Here is a 26,755-nt window from a genome sequence, read left to right as displayed (position 1 = left end):
TGGGGCCAAGTACAATAACTTCAGTTTTATCTGAGTTTAAAAGCAGGAAATTAGAGGTCATCCATGTCTTTATGTCTGTAAGACAATCCTGCAGTTTAGCTAATTGGTGTGTGTCCTCTGGCTTCATGGATAGATAAAGCTGGGTATCATCTGCGTAACAATGAAAATTTAAGCTATGCCGTCTAATAATACTGCCTAAGGGAAACGTATAAAGTGAATAAAATTGGTCCTAGCACAGAACCTTGTGGAACTCCATAATTAACCTTAGTCTGTGAAGAAGATTCCCCATTTACATGAACAAATTGTAATCTATTAGATAAATATGATTCAAACCACTGCAGCGCAGTGCCTTTAATGGCATGCTCTAATCTCTGTAATAAAATTTTATGGTCAACAGTATCAAAAGCAGCACTGAGGTCTAACAGAACAAGCACAGAGATGAGTCCACTGTCTGAGGCCATAAGAAGATCATTTGTAACCTTCACTAATGCTGAAACCACCAAGGTAAAAATTTAAAACTTAAAACTGTAAAACTTGATCACTTAATTTAACTCAAAAATTTGTTGAAATTGAAAATATTAAGTTACATTTAAGTGGCACCAACTAAGTTTTAAGTTACAGTAATTAATAAAGAATGTGCCTTTAACTTAAAAAATTAGTTGGAACAAATTAGTTGGAACAAACATAACCCATAAAATATGTTTACTACAAGATTCTCTGCAACCAGTGTGGCTGCAAGTTTGATCAAATGCTCATATTGCTCAATAAAATATTTGTGGTTGATTTGTAAAAGTGACACAAGAGGGAATGTGTGTACATGGATAATTAAGTCTGAAAATATGTACGCTGGGAACAAAATAAAGTAATATGTGAATGTTTTTTTAAAAAGTTACACACCTCAAGCACTCACACTCATCACTCATCTTCAACCTCTTATCCGGGATCGGGTCACGGGGGCCACGGCTCCAACAGGGTACCCCCAACTCCCCCCCCACCAAAAAAAAAACAAAACACTAAAACGCTCTGTCTTGACCTCCAAAATTGACTTTTTGGCTCCACCTTTAGGCCAATAACTGTAAATACATGATGCATCTGTGCACAGATGCGTCATGCGGCAGTTTTCCAAACTTGCAGTTATTCTCACATTTATAGAACAAAGACACCTCAGTCCACTATACTGATAATTACTTAAATAAATAAGAATTCATTTATAAATATTATTTAGAAATGATAAATATTATTTATAAATATCAATCTGTACTTTTTGGGAGTGGGAGGTGGAGGCATGGTAAACATGGGTCTCTGGCATTATTTATAAGTCTAGCTGTGGATGGAAAGAAGCTGTTTTCGTGTCTTCAGTTTTTGGTCCTGATGGACCTCAGCTGTCTGCCAGAGGGGAGGGTGACAAAAAGTTTGTGTCCTGTGTGAGAGGGATCAGCCACTATCTTCATTGCTCGCCTCGGGGCCCTGGAGGTGTCCAGGTCCTGTAGGGATGGCAGATTGCGGTTGATCACCTTCTCTGCTGTGTGGATGATATGCTGCAGTCTGCACCTGTTCTGGTGGCAGCAGCATACCAGACGGTGATGGAGGAGGAGATAATGGACTCGGTGGCAGTGTAGAAGTTCATCATCATTGTTTTTGGAAGGTTGAACGTCCTCAGCTGCTGCAGAAAGTACACCGTCTGCTGTGCTCTTTTGGTGAGAGAGCTGACAGGGTCTGCTGTTCGTAAAGCTTTGGATTACAACAGTTTCAATGAGTCTGTGAATGCCTCTAGAAGGATTAAAGATGGGGAAGATTTTTAAAAAATAATAAAATGTAAGAATGTGTTGCACTATGAAATTTTAAGGTGTGCTTTAAATTTTAGAGCTATATGACTATGAGATACACATGGAGCAGATTTTCAGCAACTTGCGGATAAAGGCTTTGAAATTATTAAAGCACACAGAGAATTAATTAGCAAGGATTTAACGATTTTTTTTAAAAAAATAAACTTTAGTTCTACTAAAACAGCCAATCAGCTTTGTAGAAAGAATTATTGACGAAATGGCTCCACCCCCTGGCTGCTGTTTGCACGCGCTTCCTTTGCTCTGCCGCTAGATGGAGCCAAAACAAATATATTTGAAGGATGGAGAAGGCAAAGGGAATCTTTAAAATTTGATTGGCTTCACTTGGCAGCAAAAGAAACCTAGTGCACGAAAATGCGCGTGCATTTGATTTTAAATTCATAACGCATTTTAATTCTTATATTACCCGCTTGTTTATTTCTTTCGGGAACCTAACCGGAGAAGAATATTTGCTTTAGTTTTTGTGTTAAAGTATTTTTTTTTTCGGTGGACTTAGATTATTATACCCACGGGACGGCAGCAGCAGCTTCCACTCGGGATAATTGGATACGCGTGACCCGCCCACCCTCGTCCTTTCCACTTCCTCGGCGTTTCCCCCGTTTTACTTATTAGGGCTCTGAAGATGACAAAAACACTCCCTGTGCCCTAGATTTTTCACTTTTATTATTGATATATAATTGTTTTTTTTTTTTTTTCGTTATTATTTTTTGTTGCCATGTTGCGTGTTGTGGTCGAATCCGCCAAAGATTTGCCTAAAAAGAAGGTTGGAAGTCCGGATCCAATCACATCCGTCATTTTTAAAGGTATGTTTGATGCTTTTAGTCAAAAAGTTATCATCTTTTATTCCCTCTTCACACAATCCTTTGTTTTTGATTAAAAAAAACTTTACAAGTGGACTTGAAGGCATTTTAGTCATTATGAAGGTTTTTTAAAATTATAAATCTAATTTAACTCTTGCACAGGGCGAATTTAGTCACTTTTTACCGTTTAACGGTAATATTTTTGATTTAATTTCAAAAATATTGTGCTTCTATTAAGCATATAAAAAGATTTTTTTTAAAAAGCTAGTGGAACCTTCCTAAACTCCTTATTTCACTGGTTTAGTTACAATTTGAACTCAGTGGAGCTGAAACAATGCATTTGAAGGTCAGTCCTAAAATTCTCAATTGTTTAAGATAGTAGAAAGAAAAAAAAAATCCCAAAATTTTCAGCAGGGGTGTCAAACTCGGAGTCCGAGAGCCACATGGTGTATCATAAAATACAGCTTCTGCATATTTGAAGAATATTAACAGTATTCAAACCTCACAGTAAATGAGTCATCTGGACACTAATTATAGGCCAATCTCCAACCTTCCTTTTCTCTCAAAGATTCTTGAGAGGGTAGTTGTAAAACAGCTAACTGATCACCTGCAGAGGAATGGTCTATTTGAAGAGTTTCAGTCAGGTTTTAGAATTCATCATAGTACAGAAACAGCATTAGTGAAGGTTACAAATGATCTTCTTATGGCTTCGGACAGTGGACTTATCTCTGTGCTTGTTCTGTTGGACCTCAGTGCTGCTTTTGATACTGTTGACCATAAAATTTTATTACAGAGATTAGAGCATGCCATAGGTATTAAAGGCACTGCGCTGCGGTGGTTTGAATCATATTTGTCTAATAGATTACAGTTTGTTCATGTAAATGGGGAATCTTCTTCACAGACTAAAGTTAATTATGGAGTTCCACAAGGTTCTGTGCTAGGACCAATTTTATTCACTTTATACATGCTTCCCTTGGGCAGTATTATTAGACGGTATTGCTTAAATTTTCATTGTTACGCAGATGATACCCAGCTTTATCTATCCATGAAGCCAGAGGATACACACCAATTAGCTAAACTGCAGGATTGTCTTACAGACATAAAGACATGGATGACCTCTAATTTCCTGCTTTTAAACTCAGATAAAACTGAAGTTATTGTACTTGGCCCCACAAATCTTGGAAGCATGGTGTCTAACCAGATCGTTACTCTGGATGGCATTACCCTGACCTCTAGTAATACTGTGAGAAATCTTGGAGTTATTTTTGATCAGGATATGTCATTCAAAGCGCATATTAAACAAATATGTAGGACTGCCTTTTTTCATTTACGCAATATCTCTAAAATCAGAAAGGTCTTGTCTCAGAGTGATGCTGAAAAACTAATTCATGCATTTATTTCCTCTAGGCTGGACTATTGTAATTTATTATTATCAGGTTGTCCTAAAAGTTCCCTAAAAAGCCTTCAGTTGGTTCAGAATGCTGCAGCTAGAGTACTGATGGGGACTAGCAGGAGAGAGCATATCTCACCCGTGTTGGCCTCTCTTCATTGGCTTCCTGTTAATTCTAGAATAGAATTTAAAATTCTTCTTCTTACTTATAAGGTTTTGAATAATCAGGTCCCATCTTATCTTAGGGACCTCGTAGTACCATATTACCCCATTAGAGCGCTTCGCTCTCAGACTGCGGGCTTACTTGTAGTTCCTAGGGTTTGTAAGAGTAGAATGGGAGGCAGAGCCTTCAGCTTTCAGGCTCCTCTCCTGTGGAAGCAGCTCCCAATTCAGATCAGGGAGACAGATACCCTCTCTACTTTTAAGATTAGGCTTAAAACTTTCCTTTTCGCTAAGGCTTATAGTTAGGGCTGGATCGGGTGACCCTGGACCATCCCTTGGTTATGTTGCTTTAGACGTAGACTGTGGGGGGTTCCCATGATGCACTGTTTCTTTCTTTTTTGCTCCGTATGCATCACTCTGCATTTAATCATTAGTGATCGATCTCTGCCCCCCTTCTCGGCATGTCTTTTTCCTGGTTCTTTCCCTCAGCCCCAACCAGTCTCAGCAGAAGACTGCCCCTCCCTGAGCCTGGTTCTGCTGGAGGTTTCTTCCTGTTAAAAGGGAGTTTTCCTTCCCACTGTGGCCAAGTGCTTGCTCATAGGGGGTCGTTTTGACCGTTGGGGTTTTTCATGGTTATTGTATGGCCTTGCCTTGCAATATGGAGCGCCTTGGGGCAACTGTTTGTTGTGATTTGGCGCTATATAAGAAAAAAGTTGATTGATTGATTGATTGATTGACACTGTTTGTTGCCAGTTTGCTGCTCTGGTTCCTGAAATCTATTTTAAGATCATAAATTTTCAAGAGTTTTTTATTGCATCACTGATTTGTCCAGTTTGAGAACCTTTCACGACAACTAAAAAGGGGATGGACCGCGAGTGACACTGTGTATGTGCTGTGTTTCTTTGGGGGAGATCCAGCATGGAGGTGACCAGAAGGTCAAGGGGACACTCATGTTTCACCTGACTGGTGGTTATATGGTTAATTTCAAGACTTGGGGATGGATTGGTGTATATGGGCGGGTCCACGGTGTGGTAGATGTACATTGCATGCTCTGACTTGACTGCAATTGAACACTTTCCTGCAAGGAGAGCGTTTATTTCTTCCTGAAATGGCAAATTTAATATGTTGCAAAGCGCTCCCAGCTATTCCCTTATTTCCTACAGGTGTGGCAACTTCCTTTTTAAAAAAAAATCTTTTTCCACTTTTAAACCACATAGGAGAAGCTATGCAGGGCTGCTACCTTAATTTGCCAATATTAAGTAAATTTTGAGTGTAGATGGTTAATTTGGTAGTTAGAAGTTCCAGCCTCTTCCCAGCTACATACTCCGTCCCTGCTGATGGATCACACAGTATTCCACACCCAAGTGGGATCTACATTCCCAGTGAAGCGTCATGGTCTACACCGGGCCTCCTCCCAGTTGGACGTGCCTAGACAGCCTCTGTAGAAAAGGCATCCAGGAAGCGGCTGATGCATTAACCTTTTAGAGTCCTTTCTGAGGAGCAGCAGGTTTACGCTGAGCTCCTCTTGGGTTTCAGAGCTCCTCACCCTGTCTGCAAGGATCTCATTTTTGATTCATAACCCCAATTTGCACTTTTTTTTTTTTTCCTTTCCGCTGTTGCCTGTGTCTGTGCTCAGTTGGGTGGATACGATTAGATCTTACCCTTGGGGTGACTTGTGTTGTGATTTGGCGCAATATATATAAATTGAACTGAATAATACTGCTTGGACTGCATTAAACCTAAGCATTTCTAATATTTGACACTGTGACATGATGCAGGGAAAATCTAAAGCGATTTATTCACTTCAGGACGAGACGCACATATAAATGAGGGGATTCAGTGTCAAGCTCATAGTTCCTTGTACCATGTGCTGAAATATAAATTGAATGCTCCAGTTATGAAAACTGAGGAAGGTGTGATGGGACATCTGTATCATGGAGCTCAATCAAAGAACTGAAGCGCATGAGGATCCTTTATGGTACTCTGAGTGTTAATACAAGTATTGCTTTAGAATTTACATTTTCTATATAGTCATCATTTTACTGTCACTTATCTGGGTCACGGTGGCCGTAAATCAAGCAGCTCATCCCGTGCTTTCTTATCCTCAGCCAAGTCCTGTAAGTCTTCCTGGAGGATCTCATTTTTGAGGCAGTGCCAAGCCAGATGGGACATGAGAAACACAGTGCATCCCAAAAGTATTCACAATGCTGCACTTTTTCCACATTTTTTTTATGTTACAGCCTTCATCCAAGATGGATGATTTTTCTCAAAATTCGGCACACAGTACCCCATAATGACAATGTGAGAATTTTTATTTTTTATTTTTGAAAATTTATTATAAACATAAAAAACTAAGAAATCGTGTGGATAAGTATTCACAGCCTTTGCCATGAAGCTGAGGTACATCCTCTTTCCACTGATCATCCTTGATGTTTCTACAGCTTAATTGGAGTCCACCTAGGGTAAAGTCAGTTGATTGGACATGATTTGTAAAAGACACACCTGTCTACATATAAGGTCCCACAGTTGACAGTACATGTCGGAGCACAAACCAAGCATGAGGTTAAAAGAATCGTCTGTAGACTTCTGAGACAGCATTGTCTCGAGGCTCAAATCTTGGGGAAGGGTACAGAGACATTTCTGCTGCTTTGAAGGTCCCAGTGAGCACAGTGGCCTCCATCATCTGTAATTGGAAGAAGTTCGGATCCACCAAGGAGGAAGGGACTAAGTCAGGGAGGTGACCAAGAACTCGATGGTCACTCTGTCAGAGCTCCAGCATTCCTCTGTGGAAGAGGAGAACCTTACAGAAGGACAACCATCTCTGCAGCAATTCAACAATCAGGCCTGGTAGAGCGGCCAAACTGAAGTAAAAAGCACATGGCAGCCTGCCTGGAGTTTGTTGAAAGGCATTTGAAGAACTCTGACCATGAGAAACAAAAGTCTCTGGTCTGATGAGACAAAGACAGAACTCTTTGGTGTGTATGCCAGGCGTCATGTTTGGAGGAAACCAGGCACCATCCCTACAGTGAAGCATGGTGGTGGCAGCATCATGCTGTGGGGATGTTTTGCAGCGGCAGGAACTGGGAGACGAGTCAGGATTGAGCAAAAGATGAATGCAGCAATGTACAGAGAGATCCTGGATGAAAACCTGCTCCAGAGCGCTCTTGACCTCAGACTGGGGTGACAGTTCATCTACCAGCAGGACAGTGACCCTAAACACACAGCCAAGATATCAAAGGAGTGGATTCAGAACAACTCTGTGAATGTCCATGAGTGGACCAGCCAGATCCCAGACCTGAAACCGACTGAACATCTCTGGAGAGATCTGAAAATGTCTGTGCACCGATGCTCCCCATCCAACCTGATAGAGCTTGAGAGGTGCTGCAAAGAGGAATGGACCAAACTGTCCAAAATAGGTGCTCTAAGCTTGTGGCATAAGTCAAGAAGCCTTCAGGCTGTAATTGCTGCCAAAGGTGCAGCAACAAAGTATTGAGCAAAAGGTGTGAATGCGTGTATACATGTGACTTTTTTGTTTTTTATTTTTAATAAATTTGAAAAAAATTCAAAAAACATTTTTCATGCTGTCATTATGGGGTGTTGTGAGTAGAACTGGGGGGGGGGGGGGGGGGGGGGGGGACGGTGAATTTACTCCATTTTGGAATAAAGCTGTAACGTAATGTGGAAAAAGTGACGTATTTTCTGGATTCTGTCTGTAATCTCGATCATGCTGTCTGACATTGCCCAAAGGTTTCCTGAAGAGTGAGTTTGAGCGCAAATGGGGCGTTTGCACATGTAGCCATCTGGGCAGTGCCTGACTACACCTAACTACTGGTGAACCCATAAATCGGTAAAGAAGTAGAGAGTGGGTAATACTGGCATGGCTGAAGCCCGAATGCTTCCCTCAATTTGTACTGACAAAGCAAGCTAAAGCTAACAGGCTAATCTTGGTTTAGCTGTTTGAATAAAAGCATACTTTTTCCAGACTTAGCGGTTGTTTTCATAACTGGTGGTTTAGGTGTGGTTATTTTAAAATCTGTGACCAGCATATTGCTTCAATAACTGTGGAACTAACAACGCCAAGCTACAGTTACCTGTTAGTTAGTACTACCGGTGCTAACATGTAAATGAAATCGTACAAACATTTCACTCAGTGGAAATGCAACAAACCACACCATAAACTGCATTATCTCAAATATTTGTAACAAGATGTTCAGAAGACATTTCTGAATCCAAAGCAGCATCTGCTAGCAGGGCGTTAAAGAGAACAGCCGTTTTTATGGAATGGGTTATATGTAAACATGTTTGTTTCTGCTGTAAAGTTTGGAGTTTTAACATGGGTTTTCTGGGGATTGACTCACTTCTGGAGGCAGTGTCAGGTGGCCTTTCAAGGAACTGCAACATTTGACACTTCTGTGTGGGCCTCGTTTTTCAGCACTGGAGGTTGGGACTTGTGACTGCAGGATGGGTACAGTACTGCCTCCAGTGATTAAGAGATACTGCTAAATAAATACCAAGGATATGCCAACACACAGAAGTGTTCCTGGGGTAACTAGGCTTTGGGTTTGACGCGCTGAAAGATTTAATCACACCATATCGAAGTAGAATATGAACAATCATGAATATCCTTGTTGACTAACCAGCATCACTTAGATGGAGTTTTAAAGTTTAACTGGTGGTAAATGAAACTAGTTTTCACACGAGACTGAAACCTTTTTTGTTTTCAGATGAGAAGAAGAAAACCAAATCAATTGACAGTGAGGTGAATCCTGTGTGGAATGAGGTAATCATTGTTTTTTTTTTTGGTGGGGGTGGGTGTTTTGTCCACCAACATGCAGATAACATGTCAAAAGTGATTAGTCTTAAATGCTGCAGTCTGTCTTCGGTGGCTATCTTGATTATTTTTTGACTTGGAGCTTTTATCAGAAACGACCTGCTTCGAGTCATCACAGCGAGCGTTCATCACTGCACGTGTGATTGACGAGTTCTGTTTTATATTTCTCGGGCGATGCAATAACTGTTCCTTATGTTGTCTTTCAGGTGCTTGAGTTTGATCTCAAAGATACGCCTCTGGACTCTAGTTCCTACATAGACGTGATTGTGAAAGACTACGAAACTCTTGGGAAAGATAAGTAAGTACTGTGTGCGCCCCCACCCCCTGGCACGCCGCTCAGTTTGACTATGCAACAAAGGGATCAAAGTGACGAAACAGAAGGCATTTGCCTTGCAGAAACCCAGCCCAAACTTGTCTGAACAAGGATTCAGAGCAATCACTTTTTCTCGCAGGGTGTGTGCGTCTCCGCCACTGTTCCACAGCATGTCCGCTTTCTTTTAATAATCACTTCTACAACATAAACGGAGATGGTCCAACCAAATGGTGTCACAGTAGGGCAGTGTTTGGAGTTGTTGCCAATGCCAATGGCGTGTCTGTCTACCCCCTCACACGCTGCCTGCACGCCATGCTCAGACTCGCTGGACTCTGTGGGATGAAGGTTCCTGCTCTTGCAGCAGCAGATGAATCACTGTTTTTTTTTCTCTCTCTCTGGGATTGGTATGGCGCTGTGACGGAACACGGAAAAAACTCACAATGGGGAAACATACGAGGTGGAGGTTTCTTGCAAATGATTTGTGCAGGTTACTCATTCATCTCGGGGAAGGCAAGTGCATCACAGTGTGTAAAGTGAGTGTGTCAATTCATTAATAAATGGCTCCTACGTATTTGAACAGCTGCAAAAAAATAAACCATGAAGTAGGCAATATCTGCATGAATGTTCTGCAGAAAAGCACAAAACAGGTGGTGCTGGAAGCCCATAACATATAATTGCATTTCATGACTTTACCCGGATGTTGAAGAGCTACAATGCTTTAACCTCCTAAGACCCGGAGGTTCTCATGAAACAAAACTTAGTTTATGGACTAGACAACCAAAAATGTCATGTCCACATATGTGGATGCCAGGCCCTAGGAGGTTAAGTTTCAATTTAAAGCTACAGTGTGTAAGATTTGGTGTCATCTAGTGGTGATGTTGCAGATTGCATTATGCCATGATCAGTCACAACTTTTGTTTATCTTTGAGTTTTAACGATTTGTGCGCCCCTGCATCCTTTTGGGAAAAGCAACATGTGTGATCCTTCATCTCACAAAATAAAGGTTCTCAAATTAGTTAGCCTACGCTAGCATCGAATAGACAATGCATAGGAGAGCAACCATGAATTATTTTTTTTCTTCAGTCTTTTAGCAGTGCTGCTGCACAATGGGGAAAGTGCTGTAAATGTCCCTTTTGAGTTGTTGTATTAACCCTCTCTTGTAGCTATGACGGGCTCATTTGAAGCTTATAAAAATGTGTTTCATTGTTGTGCGTAATAATATTATGAATGCTATATTTAATTTCTGCTGATCAACAGCCCTAAACCATGCAAGTAAAGCAAAATGTGCTGAGAACTGAAAACTGCATGTTCAGGAGCTGTATCTGGTCAGCGGGACGCTAGTTTGACACCACTGCAGGGGTGGAAGCTTGGAAGTGGTGGTTAAAATGGAAACTCTTGTTCCAAAACCTTTTGAGTCTAATTAGAACAAACCACATAACATAAAGAGATTCCTCAACGTGTAATTACTGCAATTAAAAAGCTCTCCGTGGTGAGAAACAAGAGTACACCAGAGTGGCTTGTTCTTATGAAATCTTCCAGATGGCAGATTTCATAAGAACAAACTTGGAATTTCTGTGTTTCTCTGCTTAACCCTAAACATGGCAGGCTTGGCAGGCTCCATAGGTCAAAACGCTTGCTTGTTTTCCTCCAGAACAGTGGTGTCCAAACTATTCCAGAAAGGGCCGAAGGGTGCAGCTTTTCTTTGCGGCCACTGACTCCAGCAGGTGATTTCACTAATGAACACATCCCACCTGCTCAAAGTGACGTTAATCAGCGAAATCACCTGCTGGAGTCAGTGGCCGCAAAGAAATCCTGCACCCTCTCGTCCCTTTCTGGAATAGTTTGGACACCACTGCTTCAGAAGAATCTCTACGGCCTTGGTGAACCATTCGGCTGCCCCTCCTATCTTTCTGCCCTCCCCTACAGTCTGGTGTTGTCAAGGCAAATCCAGACATTATGCACACACTGACAGAAACTGATACAAACTCATCTGACTAATAAGAACTAATCTCATCTGCACACATGGCGCGCGCCACTCCTCCCCCCTCCGGAGGCCGCGCGGCGCATCCTTCACCACCCGTAAGCTTGGTGGTGCGACGCGCTGCTGCAGCCACCTACACCCTCATTGCCTCAATTCAGACGACAGACTGCTTCAAAGTTTTGTGTACATAAACAATCAAATGTATATGTGCGGTTCTTTTAATTCTGATGTGCCATTATTACGTTCAACTAGTAATAATTGTGGATTAATTGCTGTATTTTTGTCTGAGGTACTCGAGTGTGAAGAAGGAATTGCCCTTTTAGAGATAAAGTTGTTTGAATCTTGAATTGAGTCTCAAACACAAATGATTTATCTCCTTAAATATTTCTGGGACAGTCCTGAAGGAGGGAGTTGCTCTGTAGGGGCATGTTTGTATCTCCAGCTCACAAATCGTGTTAATTTGAGTCAGGTTTTCCACTGAGTCGGCCCGTCTGAGAAAGAGAGAGAGACACACACACACTCCCTGAAGGTCTACACAGAGGGAGCAGAGTCACTTTTCTCCCAAATAGCTTTCCAGATGCTGTTGTGGTTGTCCTGTTGTCATGGCAACTAAAGAGATGACGTCTTCAGAAGTTGGGTTTTAGAAATTGTGAGAGTTTGTGACAGACTTTCCCTTTTTACCAACATTGGGAGAGTCTCGATCAGTGACGTTACCTTGGCGCAAAGTGTGTAAAAGTTTGGATTGGTTGTTGCTGCTCATTGCAGCGGTGTTTCAGCATTACAATAACTGAACTCATCCGTCTTGATGTTTGTCGACGGTGAGCTTTATTAAGTGGAGTCTAGATGAGGACAGTCAGACTTGAGAGTTAAAGCTTCAGTAAGAGACAGTGGTGGGCACAGTTCTGCTAATTAGCAAAGCTAACTTTTTGGTCAGCGGATTAGCTTTTCAGCTAACTTTGAAAACCATCAGCGGACCAAATTAGCTTCTGCTAAATTTAGTTATGCTAACATTTTAACATTTCCACATAAATTCAGCATTATTTCATAATAAAATATGGGAGAGCTCTTTATTCTGTTGAGATGAGCTCGTGTACATCCAGGGTTTTATGTATCCCATAATCCCTTGCGTGCCAGAGAGTCGCTGCAGTCAAACATAGAGAATCCACGTGACAATTGTAAATGAATATTATACTACAAAAATGTATGTTTTAATGCTTTTCATCACGTTAATAAGAGACTGCATGCATGATACCCTGAAAACTTGCTAAAACAATTATAACGAATAATCCGTGTCTGCTACATTTATCTGTGTGGAATTTAATAAACACAAACCGAATTTCAGACATATATATTAGTCTGGAACAAAGAGGATAAACAGTGTTGTAAAGAACAGTAATCAAGACGTTAAAGAGCAAACTTCACTTTCTTCCAGAATGACATGATCAGGAAGCGAGCGTAGCTCACAGCAGCTCCCATTGAAAATAACGGAGAGACAGCCTGTGATTCTCGCAAACAAACACAGTAACTTCTATAAACCCAGAGAATATATTCATGAGAGTTTTAGGCACAACATAAAAATAGTTTTATGTTGCGATTTTAATGCTGTTGTCCATGTGCAGCGTGATCAGAGAGTCTCAATGCAGTTCTCAATGTTACTGAGATCTCGCAGCGCAGCAACCTCTCCGAGGTTTTGCAGGATTTGAAACCTGAAAAGGGTGGATGCAAATCTTTACTTTTTCCCTGTGAAAACACATATTTATATATTATGTAAAGACGAAACCTACGTGGGTTTTCTTTGGTGGGGAAGCTCAACGCGATGGATATAGATAGGTGTAGATTTTACCAGTCGCATTGAACGCAACAAAGGTGAGCTGTTCCTGTGTTTATGCAACAATAAACTGACTATTAATACTGCGATTTACTGCTTTTTATGAAGACGATGACGGGGTTTGGGATTTTATTTATTTTTGGTGCGTTTGTTTTGTGTTTGTGAATGCAGTTCCGTTAAGGTTTTATAAATATTATAGTGATACTGGTCATTAAGACTGTGAATTGTGCTACAATGCATTATGGGAGTTCAGGGTTTTGTTTTTTATTATTATTGTGGCTCATGTTGCTTTTGCAATGTTAGTATTATAGATTTGTTGTGTTTTTGTAGTTCAAGCAGTTTAGTCAGTTTGGCGAAGCTATGTTGTCACCATGAGTGAAACGTTTGTCTTCTGCCACAGTCTGTGTTGCCTTGTGTGGAAAAATAAATAGCATTTCTTTGCAGCAGGGTGCATAAAGACAAACGCTCTAGCTTGTTCTTCCATGCAGCTTGCCACACTATATATAATATAGATATAAACTATGACTTCTTTTGATGAAGATGATGGTGTTTGGGGTTTTATTTTTTATTTTTCTTGTTTGTTTTGGGTTTGTGATTACCTTTTGAATTTATCCAGCAGCCCCAGTGGTGCCTAATCTCAAAACTGGCTTATCAGTAGCTGACAGTGTACAAAGTCAGTTCTAAAAGTTAGCGTTTTTTTTATGCTAAATATTTTAGCGGTCTATCAGTTAAATGTTATAAAAGGCAACTTTTCAGTTAGCGGATATCAGAGCTAACTTTTCAGTTATCTATGCCCACCACTGGATTTAGGTTAGTCTACTAGCAGAAATGGAATCTTGCATTCATAAAAAATTAGTGTAGCTGCAACAATGAATCATTGTTTTCATGAGCTTAGAATGAGGCTTTCAGGTCTATAGGGCAGCAGGCCCCCTTGTGGGGGCTGCCATGTTGCACTACAGTGCTAACACAGTAGCACATAAGGGACACACTTGCACTGCCTTTTGCATTTTTTTTTTCATGATAGCCAGAACAATGAAGGGGGAATCGGTAGTTTCTCCACTGTACACTGTCTGCTGATATCTAGTGCAGTCTAGCAAGTTTGAGAGCCCTCATTTTTGTGCAACAGAGGATCACACATTTTGCTTATCGCAAGAGTGTGAATTCCTGCCCCAAAGAAGCAAAAAACCATGAAGTGGAAACCAAATTGTGACTGGTGATGTCATAATGCAATTTGCACTCTGACCACTAGAGGACACTAAATCCTACACACTGTAGCTTTAAATTGATTCTTTGCAGAAACATGATCGTAATCACTCATATTTCATTTTTGATTTGGCTTCTTTTTTTCTTTTCTTTTCTTTTCTTTTTTTTTTGTGTTGGGTCTTTACGGTAATGAGCACAACATCCTAACAAGTGGTCAGGTGGGGGGAGTTAAATGTACAGAGTTGTGCACTAACTCCAGAGAGTAAGTTGATTTAACGCTGTTGGAGCCACGTCTGTTTTACTCTGCAGACTTTACAGTGTATGTACTGACATTAACTTCATACATGATTCCTCAGTGTGGTGGTTTAGTGTTTCCAGTTGTTTGGATGGGGCTTTTTTTCTGGAATCTCTCTCTCTGACTCATTGGTCTTGATAACATCACAAAATCCATTTACATGTTTTCCATTGTGTGTTTATATGGAAAACTATGTGAAAACTCAGCTGAGCATTAGTAAGAAATTTTCCCTCAAAAACCTGTAGGCACTTATTTATGGATTTAACTGACTTTCTGCAGACACCAGTTCAGATAAAGATCACCCAAAAAATTCAACGTTCTCTAGCTCTAGTCACGATGCGTCGTTGAAAACTGCTGCAGTACTTTTTTTAGGTCGAGGTGTGTTGTGAGTGAAACACCAAAATCTCAGATGAGTTCACACATAAGCACTCTGTGACCTTTAGTAACCTCTGTGACCCTTGTGACCTAGCTCCAAGTAGATCATAGCCAAAATGTTATTGGTGTGATAAATTTGACAGTTCAGCTATTGCTTCTGTACGGGATGCTCCGTGGATCAATATCTTGAATGCGAGCAGTTTGTTGCAGGAATAATGTCACCTTGTACATGATGGAAATGAGGAGCAGGTGCAGTTTGTATGTGATCAACGTATGCATGGTTGTAATTAGTTTGTCACTTTTTACTTCCAGAGTCTTTGTACTCATTGATATAGCTTCTACAAAATTACATGACTGCCGCCCTCCTCCTCACACATGCGCGCACACACACACACACACACACACACACACACACAGCAGTCCTTGAATTCACATTATTGCGGAGATGCCTTTGGAAAGCCAGAGAATTATTGGCCTACATTCTGGATTATAAAGTCACCGTGTTCCCATCTCAGCCTCCCTTCTGGGTGCTGAACGCTGCCAAAAACATGATTACTGTGTATCCACCTACTCCCAGTACATTTGTGTCACAGTATTCCTGATGGTTTAAAGTTGGTGAATTGAAACACAGCTGTTTCAAGAAAATTCCACCCGCCATTATTTATTAATTTTGTCAAGATTAAATGACATACTTTTTAACTTTCTGCTTTTTCATTGTTGATTCTAATTATTCGATTTGGCAATCTGCTATATAATTGTGTGCATGCGCATTTCCTGAAGTCCAAAATCCAACGATATTGAATTTGCATTTACTTACTTTTCATGCTTTGGCAATACTGTGATGAACGACAGCCATACAAATAAACCCTACCTTGAACCGAATTTGCAGATCCACTTTAAAAAGAGGGAGAAAATCAATATTAAAGGTGGCTTTGAAAATTGGGGAAAGCTCCCTGACTGAACTCCATTCAAAGTTCTGAACACTCACAAAACTTTGTGACAAACTTGACGGACATCAGCTGACAAGGAATGCATGTCATTGCACAGCCATTTTCAGTTCTCTCCAGAGATGTTCAATCAGATTCAGGTCTGGGCTCTGGCTGGGCCACTCAAGGACATTCACGGAGTTGTCCTGAAGCCACTCCTTTGCTATCTTGGCTGTGCGCTTAGGGTCATTGTCCTCCTGAAAGATGAACCATCACCCCTGTCTGAGGTCAAGAGCGCTCTGGAGCAGGTTTTCATCCAGGATGTCTCTGTGCATTGCTGCATTCATCTTTCCCTCAATCCTGACTAGTCTCCTAGTTCCTGCTGCTGAAAAACATCCCCACAGCACAATGCTGCCACCACCATGCTTCACTGTAGGGATGGTGCCTGGGTTCCACCAAACATGATGCCTGGGATTCACGCCAGAGTTCAATCTTTGTATCATCAGACCAGAGAATTTCATTTCTCATGGTCTGAGAATCCTTCAGGTGCCTTGTGTCAAACTCCAGGTGGGCTGCCATGTGCCTTTTACTAAGGACTGGCTGCCTTCTGGCCACTCTACCATACAGGCCTGATTGGTGGATTGCTGCAGAGATGGTTGTCCTTCTGGAAGGTTCTCCTCTCTCCACAGAGGAATGCTGGAGCTCTGACAGAGTGACTATCGGGTTCTTGGTCACGTCCCAGACTAAAGCCCTTCTCCCCTGATCGCTCAGTTTATACAGGCAGCCAACTCTAGGAAGAGTCCTGGTGGAGCCGAACTTCCATTTATGGATGATGGTCACTGTGCTCATTGGGACCTTCAAAGCAGCAGAAATGTTTCTGTACCCTTCCCCAGATTTGTGCCTCGAGGCAGTCCTGTCTCGGAGGTCTACAGACAATTCCCTTAACTTCATGCTTGGTTTGTGCTCTGATATGCACTGTCAACTGTGGGACCTTTTATGTAGACAGGTGTGAGTCTTTCCAAGTCATGTCTAATCAACTGAATTTACCCCAGATGGACACCAGGTAAGCTGAGAAACATCTCAAGGATGATCAGTGGAAATGGGCTGAACCTGAGCTCAATTATTTTCTGAGGTGTGTGTTTTTAATAAATTTGCAAAAATATCAAACTTTTTTCACATAGTCATTATGGGGTATTGTGTGTAGAATTGTTGTGGAAAAAGTGAACTACTCGAACTACTTTTCGGATGCACTGTATGTCCAATCAAGTCGCTTAGGGACACTCTGAGACATACTACTTGCATTGTGAGAAGTAATGTCACCCATGTGGCACTCTTCTTTGGGCATGATCAGGATCCTGGTCATTGGAAAAGGCCAAGTAGACCAATGATAAGGAAGCAAAGAAAAAAAAAAAAAGTGTGTGTAGGGTGGTTGTGTGTTGGGGGGGGGGGAGCACAATATTTTGATAGTAAAGATGGTCAAATGCTGCCCCACAATGTATAGCAATCAGATTCACTATTCTGTGATGGTCACAGATGATCTACATAAACTGTAATTCACTGGCTGGTAGCAGGTTTGCCCTGTTGACTATTAGCTGGCTCCCAGGGTGTGTTTTAGTTTGTGCAGGCAGGGTTTGTTTGCTCTGGGTGGTGTTCTGTCCTCATGCCCCTTTTGTTGTGACCTCACTGAGTGCACACAACGTTTGTTATTCTGCAAACCGCTTCCTGATATACCTCATGTCCAGGATGTCAGACTGATTAATTTACCCTAGGAAGTTGGTGCAGATGGTGTTGAATTGCATACAAAACTAACTGGGAAAAAAATTGTTTTTACAATGCCTCTACTTAATGTTTTCCTTCTTGCCTTTTTCATGACAGATTCCTTGGTTCAACCAAAATCTCTTTGAGAGACCTTGCCACAGGTCAAGTGAGATCACTGCCATCCAAAAATGTGGCTTTGGTCAATGAAAATGGACAGAATATTGGGGTAAGTTCTGTCTTGTAGAATAATATAAACATGAACTATTAATTTAAAATTGATCAGTCTTAAGATAACAAAATGATAGCCCAGCCAATTTTTTCCTTCTAGGCTACAATCAGCCTCGTTATTGGCTATGATCCTCCAGCCAACGCTACACCAAACCCGAATGACCCTCAGGCAGTGGATGGCGGTATGTTTTGTTTGTAAATGGAGTGACGTGATCAGTTACTATGACGTGCTTACATCTTGCCCTTATTCCACAGTGATGTACTTTATACTAGTGGTTGACCAATATGGGTTTTTCAGTGACTGATGCATATTTTTACAAAACAGGGTGACTGATGGTTAATACATAATGCCAATAGGTGCCCCCCATGTGATCAGTTAAACAATTTCATAATAAATGTGACACAAAGTAGGTGTAGTTGAATGAAAATTTTACATTGTTACTGCCTGCATTGTCTCTTTCCACATTTTACAGTTTTCTGTCAAGTAATGTTACCTCCAGCATTGTCATGTTTCAAAACTCCCATTCCCACTGTTTTAAGGCACCCATCTACATGTAAATTGACATGAGGATGTGTCCTAGAAGCCACATTGCCAGTTGTGACTACAGATGTCAGTTTTATCATTATCCCCTGCTGGCCAAAGACCTGAAAAAGCATTATGTTGTTGCATTTGTCTTTGTCCCTCCTTCTAAAAAAGTGTGTAAGCATTCTGAAATCAACTCCTGTCACACCTTTCAGAGGAACTTCATGAAACTTGGTACAAATCCTTGTTATAGGTTGGTAATGTGCATATTTTAATATCATTAAATGGACTGCATTTATATAACGCTTTTCCATCTGCATCAGACGCTCAAAGTGCTTTATAGTAATGCCTCATATTCACCCCGATGTCAGGCTGCTGCCATACAAGGCGCTCACTACACACCGGGAGCAATAGGGGATTAAAGACCTTGCCCAAGGGCCCTTAGTGATTTTCCAGTCAGGCTGGGATTTGAACCGAGGATCTTCTGGTCTCAAGCCCAACACCTATACCATCACCTCCCCCATTTGAAATCAACTGAAAAATTGAAATCAATTCCTCTCACACTTTTAGGAGGAATTTCTTGAAACTTGGTACAAATCCTTGTTATAGGTTTGATAATATGCATATTGCACACAATTGACACGTTATGGCCCTTGATTTACAAACTTAAACACACCCAGTTTCATGAGTTGGTGCCTATGTTCTGAAATGAACTCCTCACGTATTTAGCATGAATTTTGTGACAATTGCCCCAAGTCCTTGAAATGTTATCACAATGTAGCAGGTGCTTGTACCAAAGCTGCATTTGCCAGCTCTGAGGATCTTCTCCTCTCAGAGCTCTCCTGTTAAAACAGGCCTTATTATCTCAAAATAAATTTAATTGGCCACCAAATAAATTGGTCTACCACTAGTTTTTAACCCTCATTGAACATGGAGGACAATTCAACGTTGATAAATTTGGCTTTTGCGTTGCTCAGGTGGTGAAGAGGTTGAGATGCTGCCAGATGGGGGCCAAGGTGGACCTGCAGGGGGCACCTCATCACCGGGTCAGTCTGCTAACCTCCGTCAACAGATGTTCAGGAAGGCACAGAGACACCCGCTACCTAACAAACCTCAGGACTTCCAGGTCCGTGAATGTGTGCGTGCTCATGCATGTGTGTTCAAGGAGAATGAGGCTAATTTCTAAATGAGGATTTCCTGTCATGTAGCAAGGCGCTAAGGGTTACGATGACTAGTTTTTAATCATCGTAAACCTTAGCGTTCTGAATCTGCCTGCAACTAGAGAAGTGTAAAGTCAGATGAACAGAAGTAGGTTTATGTTCAGAGAAGAAATTTGCTTCAGTCTGATGCAGAACAATGACAGTTATGTTTTATCATAATTGAATATTTGAAATAAGGCACAAGATGGTGATTAGGAAAGTAACATGACTGTATTTAAGTAAGGTACAATGCACACTGGAGATGCTTACCCACTTCTGATTGTTTATTTGTAGAGGCCCGGTCACATGGTGATTGCTGAACGAAGGAAAAAAGTCACAAATCGTCGAGAAAAGTGGAAGAATGAGCCGGCGCTTCTCCCATCACCGTAAAGCCTGCGAGTGTAGAGCGCATAAGACGGAAACTAATAAAAGAAAAATGAAGCAAAGGGCAACCTTGACGCTTTGCAACTGTGAGAGCTAGTTGTCTTGACAACAGGTTTGCCAACGTGTGTGTGCACATGCACGTTGCAGCCAGAGACAGCTGCAACATGCGTAAATAGTTAGACGTTCAAATGTTCTTGCCGCTATTGTTTGTATGAAAATGTTGCTTTTCGTTCCACACATGGATGAGTCACGTTCAGCTCGTCGGATCTTTATTGACCCGTTCAGATATTGTCAATGTTCGTGCAAGACGTCGGACTTGGGAGGTTGGACGACAATCAAACGGAACGCTGACGGTATGGGAACTATGCAAATGATGAGGAACCGTCAAGGCAGAAAGCAAAATGGAATATGGACGAATTGAGGTTGTCTTCAGGATTTTGAAAATTCTGTCGAATCACCAACTACAGACACAAAGCTGGACGACGGTTAAACGATGTCAACGCAAGTCCAGATTTCTTGTTTTGTTTTGGCTTTGGCTTTCGGTGTCCTTCTTTAGTGCCATGTGACCAGGTCTTAGAAATCACTTTTTTTTATTTATTTAAATACTTTAAAAACCACACACTTCGTCGCTAATTTGTGTTAACTGCATTTGATGTATGTTCACGAAACACTTTCAGATTCGTGTCCGAATCATTGAAGCTCGTCAGTTGCCTGGTAACAACATCAAACCAGTGGTTAAAGTGAACGTGTGCGCAGAAACGCACAGGACGAGGATCAAGAGTGGCAACAACCCGTTCTTTGACGAGGTACTCTCACGTTACACAGATCGGATTCTTATTTGGTGCTCAGAACTGTAAATCTACCAGCTTAGTTTGTGCTTGAACTCCTTCGTCTTACTACTTAATATATAACCGTGTATGTATGTGTGTGTATATATATTTGCAGATTTTCTTCTACAATGTCCACATGCTGCCTTCTGACCTGTTTGACCAGAGCGTCAGCATTCGTGTGAGTGCAGAACGTGTTATTCAGGGTCACGTGATCTCAGTAAGTCTTTACAGACTTTTTCTTTTCTTTTCTATTCTAATCAGGTCTATGACTCATTTTCACTGAGGGCTGACTCTCTAATGGGAGAATTTAAGGTACCTTAATTTTCTAAATGGCTGCACAAAAATGTTGTGTGTTATGGTGTCGGTCTGATTTCTTTGTCTCCCACAGCTGGATATTGGTTACATTTATGATGAGCCAGGTAAGTTGATCACAAACCACAAAACAGGTTTGCATGCGTCTTGTGTGTGTGTAATTTACATTTAACAGGAAGCCCCATGTACATGGGTAGAAATGTAAAATGATTTTGTTTGCACAAGAAGTGCATTGTAATGCAGCGTATGGACCAGAGTATAACGCTGCATTCTGTTGTATGTTTTAACTCTTTGCAAAAATATGTTATATGTCACTGTTTTTATGTGCTGCTCTAATTTAATTGCCCCTTGTGGATTAATAGTTATTTGAAGTTGAGGAACTTGGGGTGAGGGGGGGGCAGCTATACAAGTCAGAAACAGGCAAAATCTGTGTCCACCAACATAAGCGATATGATAGAGCAATTTGGGTAAGCGGTGAGCAAAATTGTATGTAGTGTTTGGCCGGTTTATGCAATAAATATATGTGATGGGTACTGACATCACAAACTCATGATAGTCACCTTCCCAAGATGGCAGCCATCCATGTTTTCCTGAGCGTAGCATGCACGGGAACCCATGTTCCGACGTCGGAAATCCTGACTCAGAATTACCGACTTTTGATGTGCAATGGAATGCAGCATGAGACTACCCCCCCCCCCCCCTTTTTTCTTTCTTTAAAAAAAAAAAAAAAAGTCGTTCTGGGCAATACAGTAATTTAAAATGTGGATCTTTTTGTCGATGTGGAATTACACAAATCAATTCAGAGAAGCTTTTTCTATGCGAACTTGGCTGTCGTATATGTGGGTGAATTTTCTGTCAGTCCATATATGGACATTTGATCTGATGCAATTGCTCAACTCACTTTACAATGATGCCTCACATTCATCTGTTCAAATGACACACAAACACCATGTAAGGTGCTCAACTACACACTGGGTAGTAGGGATGTGAATCGTACAACAACTCATGATTCAATTCTAATTCTTGAGATGACGGTTCGATTCAAAGGGCTCTGAGAAATAGTTATATTAAAAAATGTTTAAGAAAATGCAGCTTTACAAGTTTAATCAAGTGATTCTAGATGTAAATTTACTTCTGCTTTGCTCGTTCAGAGTTGGCTGGCATTTTAGCGAAGCGCTGGTAAGTATTCAGCAGAGACCGCTGCTCCGCCTCTTTAGCTCCGGGTGTTAGCGTAGCATGTGGGCTTGCGGATTTGAAGTGTTTCTGAAGTACTTGACTTTCATTTTGCAGATTTTGCACACTGCATAAGTCACATTAAGCTCCTTCTTACGCAGAAAATAATAAAATCCAAAATGCGCCCAAACATTTCCCTTCAGCAAAGATGGTGCTGGCTGAATTAGCTCTTCGTCCGCCATGCTAAGCTGCAGCTCACGAATGTTTGAAGCACACCAGACCCTCCCCTCGTGGGGATGCTGTAGTACGGAAGCCGTTGCCTGACAAACGGTACACGCAAGGAAATGATTAAAAAATGCTTTTTAAAAATCGATTCTTGGACATTTTGCATCGATTCAGAATCGTAATAAATAAGAATCGCGATTCGGATGTGAATCCCCCCCGGCACCCTTACTGGGTATGGTGTTTATTTATTTTACTCCTATTCGTGATGCATTTCTTTGACACATGCGACACAGTACAGAAACTACAGTTTGTTTTTTCTACTAGTTTGTAGTGGACCACTGTTGGTCAGTGGTGCTAATGGTAGTAGCTGCATCAACAAATTGCAATATTTATGCACAGTATTATTTAATACATCCCCCCAATATTCAAATGCAAACCCAATTTTTGACATTATTTCTTCAGCCTAAATGGTTGCAAATTGCATTTCTGATGTCTACACCATGACATGTTGTATGTTGCAGCTCACTGCGTCTTGAGGAAGTGGCTCCTGTTGAATGACCCAGATGACTCCACCTCTGCGGCCAAAGGCTACCTCAAAGTCAGCCTGTTTGTAGTTGGGACCGGGGACGAGCCTCCGGTATGACAGACTGTTGACCTTCTATGTCTCTGCTTCATCTTTACTCATGGAAGCATGTTTGTTGGGTTCATCTCTTTACTCTGGATCTTAGAAAAAAATCATTTCTCTCTCGTAGGTGGAGAAGAGGGAGCCTAATGACGACCAGGACGACATAGAAAGCAACCTGCTGCTGCCGGCGGGTGTGACTCTGAGATGGGCCACACTGTCCTTGAAGGTGTTCAGAGCAGAGGACATCCCACAGAGTAAGATGAGCTGGAGATCCATAATAATCATCAGGGATGCGCTAATTTTTCAGGCACGCTTTGTGTGCTGCCATTGTTTAAATTCAATTTCACGAGGTAATGGTACCTGTGGACATGAAGATGGTAAGAGCTATGACAGTCTGACATTTGACCTCAATGATTTTGGAATTTTTTGCAATTTTGGTTTCTACCAAAGTGTGTGCTACATTTGGTCCAAATTGGGTTGAAAAAATGTTTTTAACTTGACCATTGCCATTTTGGAGCTGAGCTCCATTGACCTCTCAAATTTGGTAGAAATCTGCAAAAGAACCTTGAACAGCATGCAGACATGACCTTGACCTCAGTGATTGACCATTGTCAAATTTGACCTTATTAGACAGTTCCCGACCCCACCTCCAAAAGTGTGCCAAGTTTCATGCAAATCCAAGTGGAAAAAATGGAATTTACACCTTGGACCCCAGTGGCTTTTGCCAAAATGCACAAAATTAAGGGAAATTCTGGGGTCAACATGCATGTAACGAGTTTGGTGGAAAGTGCTCCAAACAGCCGCTACATATCACACTTGTGACGCAATTTTGGACCTAAACAAAGCTCCTCCTGTTAGGCGTCACCACAGCAGAGGATTTCTCTGCATCTCACCCTGTGCCCTGCATCTTTTTGTCTTATCAACCACCTACAGTAGTGTTCAGAATAATAGTAGTGCTATGTGACTAAAAAGATTAATCCAGGTTTTGAGTATATTTCTTATTGTTACATGGGAAACAAGGTACCAGTAGATTCTCACAAATCCAACAAGGCCAAGCATTCATGATATGCACACTCTTAAGGCTATGAAATTGGGCTATTAGTAAAAAAAGTAGAAAAGGGGGTGTTCACAATAATAGTAGCATCTGCTGTTGATGCTACAAACTCAAAACTATACTATAGCTTTTTTAGCAATCCTGTGAATCACTAAACTAGTATTTAGTTGTATAACCAGTTTTTCATGATTTCTCCACATCTGCGAGGCATTAATTTTGTTGGTTTGGAATCAAGATTTTGCCGTTGACTAGTGTGCTTGGGGTCATTGTCTTGTTGAAACACCCATTTCAAGGGCATGTCCTCTTCAGCATAAGGCAACATGACCTCTTCAAGTATTTTGACATATCCAAACTGATCCATGATACCTGGTATGCGATATATAGGCCCAACACCATAGTAGGAGAAACATGCCCATATCATGATGCTTGCACCACCATGCTTCACTGTCTTCACTGTGAACTGTGGCTTAAATTCAGAGTTTTGGGGTCGTCTCACAAACTGTCTGCGGCCCTTGGACCCAAAAAGAACAATGTTACTCATCAGTCCACAAAATATTCCTCCATTTCTCTTTAGGCCAGTTGTGTTCTTTGGCAAATTGTAACCTCTTCTGCACGTCTTTTATTTAACAGAGGGACTTTGCGGGGGATTCTTGCACATAAATTAGCTTCACACAGGCGTCTTCTAACTGTCACAGCACTTACAGTTAACTCCAGACTGTCTTTGCTCATCCTGGAGCTGATCAATGGGTGAGCCTTTGCCATTCTGGTTATTCTTCTATCCATTTTGATGGTTGTTTCCCATTTTCTTCCATGCGTCTGTTTTTTTTTTTTTTTGTCCATTTTAAAGCATTGGACATCATTGTAGATGAACATCCTATAATTTTTTGTATCTGCGTATAAGTTTTCCCCTCTCCAATCAACTTTTTAATCAAACTACGCTGTTCTTCTGAACAATGTCTTGAACGTCCCATTTTCCTCAGGCTTTCAAAGAGAAAAGCATGTTCAACAGGTGCTGGCTTCATCCTTAAATAGGGGACTCATGATTCACACCTGTTTGTTCCACAAAATTGACGAACTCACTGATTGAATGCCACACTACTATTATTGTGAACACCCCCTTTTCTACTTTTTTTTTTTTTTTTACTAATAGCCCAATTTCATAGCCTTAAGAGTGTGCATATCATGAATGCTTGGTCTTGTTGGATTTGTGACAATCTACTGGTACCTTGTTTCCCATGTAACAATAAGAAATATTCTCAAAACCTGGATTAATCTTTTTAGTCACATAGCACTACTATTATTCTGAACACTACTGTACATGTCCTCTGTCACCACATCCATGAACCTTCTCGTTGACCTCCCACTTCTCCTAAGACTTGTCCACATCCCTCCTCTGCATGTGTGCAGTGGTCTCAATCTCAATCTTGCTTCTCTCAGTTTATCTCCAAACTGTCCTACCACCACTGTCCCTCTGATATGTGCAATCATTCCTAATCCTGTCATCCATTACTTGATAAGTAATCGCATCATCAGCAATTACCGTAGGTCAGTGCTTTTACTAGATTGGGAGGTCCTGCGACTTTTTCTCCGGTGGGACTTGATTATTCAAATTTTCATTATTGATATAGGGCTTTCCCAGGAATCGACACACCAAACAAAGTCCAATAATCAAATGACCCCACAACAACACATAAAAATCCCAAATCAAAGAGCTGAAGAAGAAAATAGGGACTTATATTTTGGTGTTTCTAACGCTGTCTATCTGTATCAAATAATATTCAATACGTTGTCCCCCCCTGCTTTAGTTTGTCCAGCATGCTTATGTGTGACATTTAAATCCGTTTGGCACACCCCATAAACTGAGGGCTTCCTTCAAAAATCCGCCTTGCAGTTCTCCATCCTTGTCCAGCTAATGTTTTTTTCTTTTGACCAAACTGGAATTCAAGTCCCGATGTTAAGGCCTGGTCACACGGCACTTAGCGAAGGGTAAAAAAGCCTAAACAAAACAAGAAATCTGGACTTTCCTTGGCATCATTTAACCTTCATGCAGCTTCGTTCCTGCCACTACCGCTTCTTCAGGATTTTTAAACTGGTGAAAAATTTGAACGAATGCCGCCGAAAACCTCAATTTGTCCGTATTTCTTTTTGCTGTTGTTCTTGACTTTCTTATTGTTTGCTTAGTTTTTGTAACGTTAGCGTTTAGTTCAACCAGCTGAATGTTTTCATACAGTGCACAAGCTGGTTTGTGAGCGCCACTGCTGCTTCCATGTATCGCCTGAAATTACATGGCAAACTCAGCCTGTTTGCTTGAATTTTTTTTTTTTTATCTCTGTGGGGGGTCAGCTTCACTGGGCTCAGGCACCTTATGTGGGCCAGAATTAACCTTTTTGTGTGGATACGATGAATTATTTTACGAAAAATAAAATTAAAACAATGCTGCTACCACAAGCAACTGCTGAACTTGAAACAACAAAAAAGTAATGTAATTTCTGAGGG

General features: G+C 41.2%; 1 protein-coding gene across 3 annotated transcripts in view; it reads left to right on the top strand.

The window, feature by feature from the left end:
* Positions 1–2,432: 2,432 nt before the first annotated feature.
* The window catches only part of LOC117530452 (myoferlin-like), a 79,216-nt gene continuing 54,893 nt past the window's right edge, over positions 2,433–26,755 (top strand). For 2 of the 3 annotated variants that reach the window (XM_034193334.1, XM_034193332.1), the window contains exons 1-12: positions 2,433–2,647; positions 8,921–8,976; positions 9,234–9,325; positions 17,824–17,932; positions 18,035–18,116; positions 19,435–19,583; positions 20,718–20,846; positions 20,986–21,048; positions 21,132–21,182; positions 21,259–21,289; positions 23,102–23,217; positions 23,333–23,459. In XM_034193334.1, coding sequence (XP_034049225.1) covers positions 2,560–2,647; positions 8,921–8,976; positions 9,234–9,325; positions 17,824–17,932; positions 18,035–18,116; positions 19,435–19,583; positions 20,718–20,846; positions 20,986–21,048; positions 21,132–21,182; positions 21,259–21,289; positions 23,102–23,217; positions 23,333–23,459 — 1,093 coding nt within the window. In that variant the 5' untranslated portion in view covers positions 2,433–2,559. The remainder of the gene's footprint in view (positions 2,648–8,920; positions 8,977–9,233; positions 9,326–17,823; positions 17,933–18,034; positions 18,117–19,434; positions 19,584–20,717; positions 20,847–20,985; positions 21,049–21,131; positions 21,183–21,258; positions 21,290–23,101; positions 23,218–23,332; positions 23,460–26,755) is intronic. The other variant, XM_034193335.1, reaches the window with a different exon arrangement.

This window comes from Thalassophryne amazonica, chromosome 18, assembly GCF_902500255.1.
Source record: "Thalassophryne amazonica chromosome 18, fThaAma1.1, whole genome shotgun sequence".
NCBI classification, from domain to species: Eukaryota; Metazoa; Chordata; class Actinopteri; order Batrachoidiformes; family Batrachoididae; genus Thalassophryne; species Thalassophryne amazonica.
Note: the sequence above shows the minus strand (reverse complement) of the source record. Positions and strands in the feature narration are given on the sequence as shown.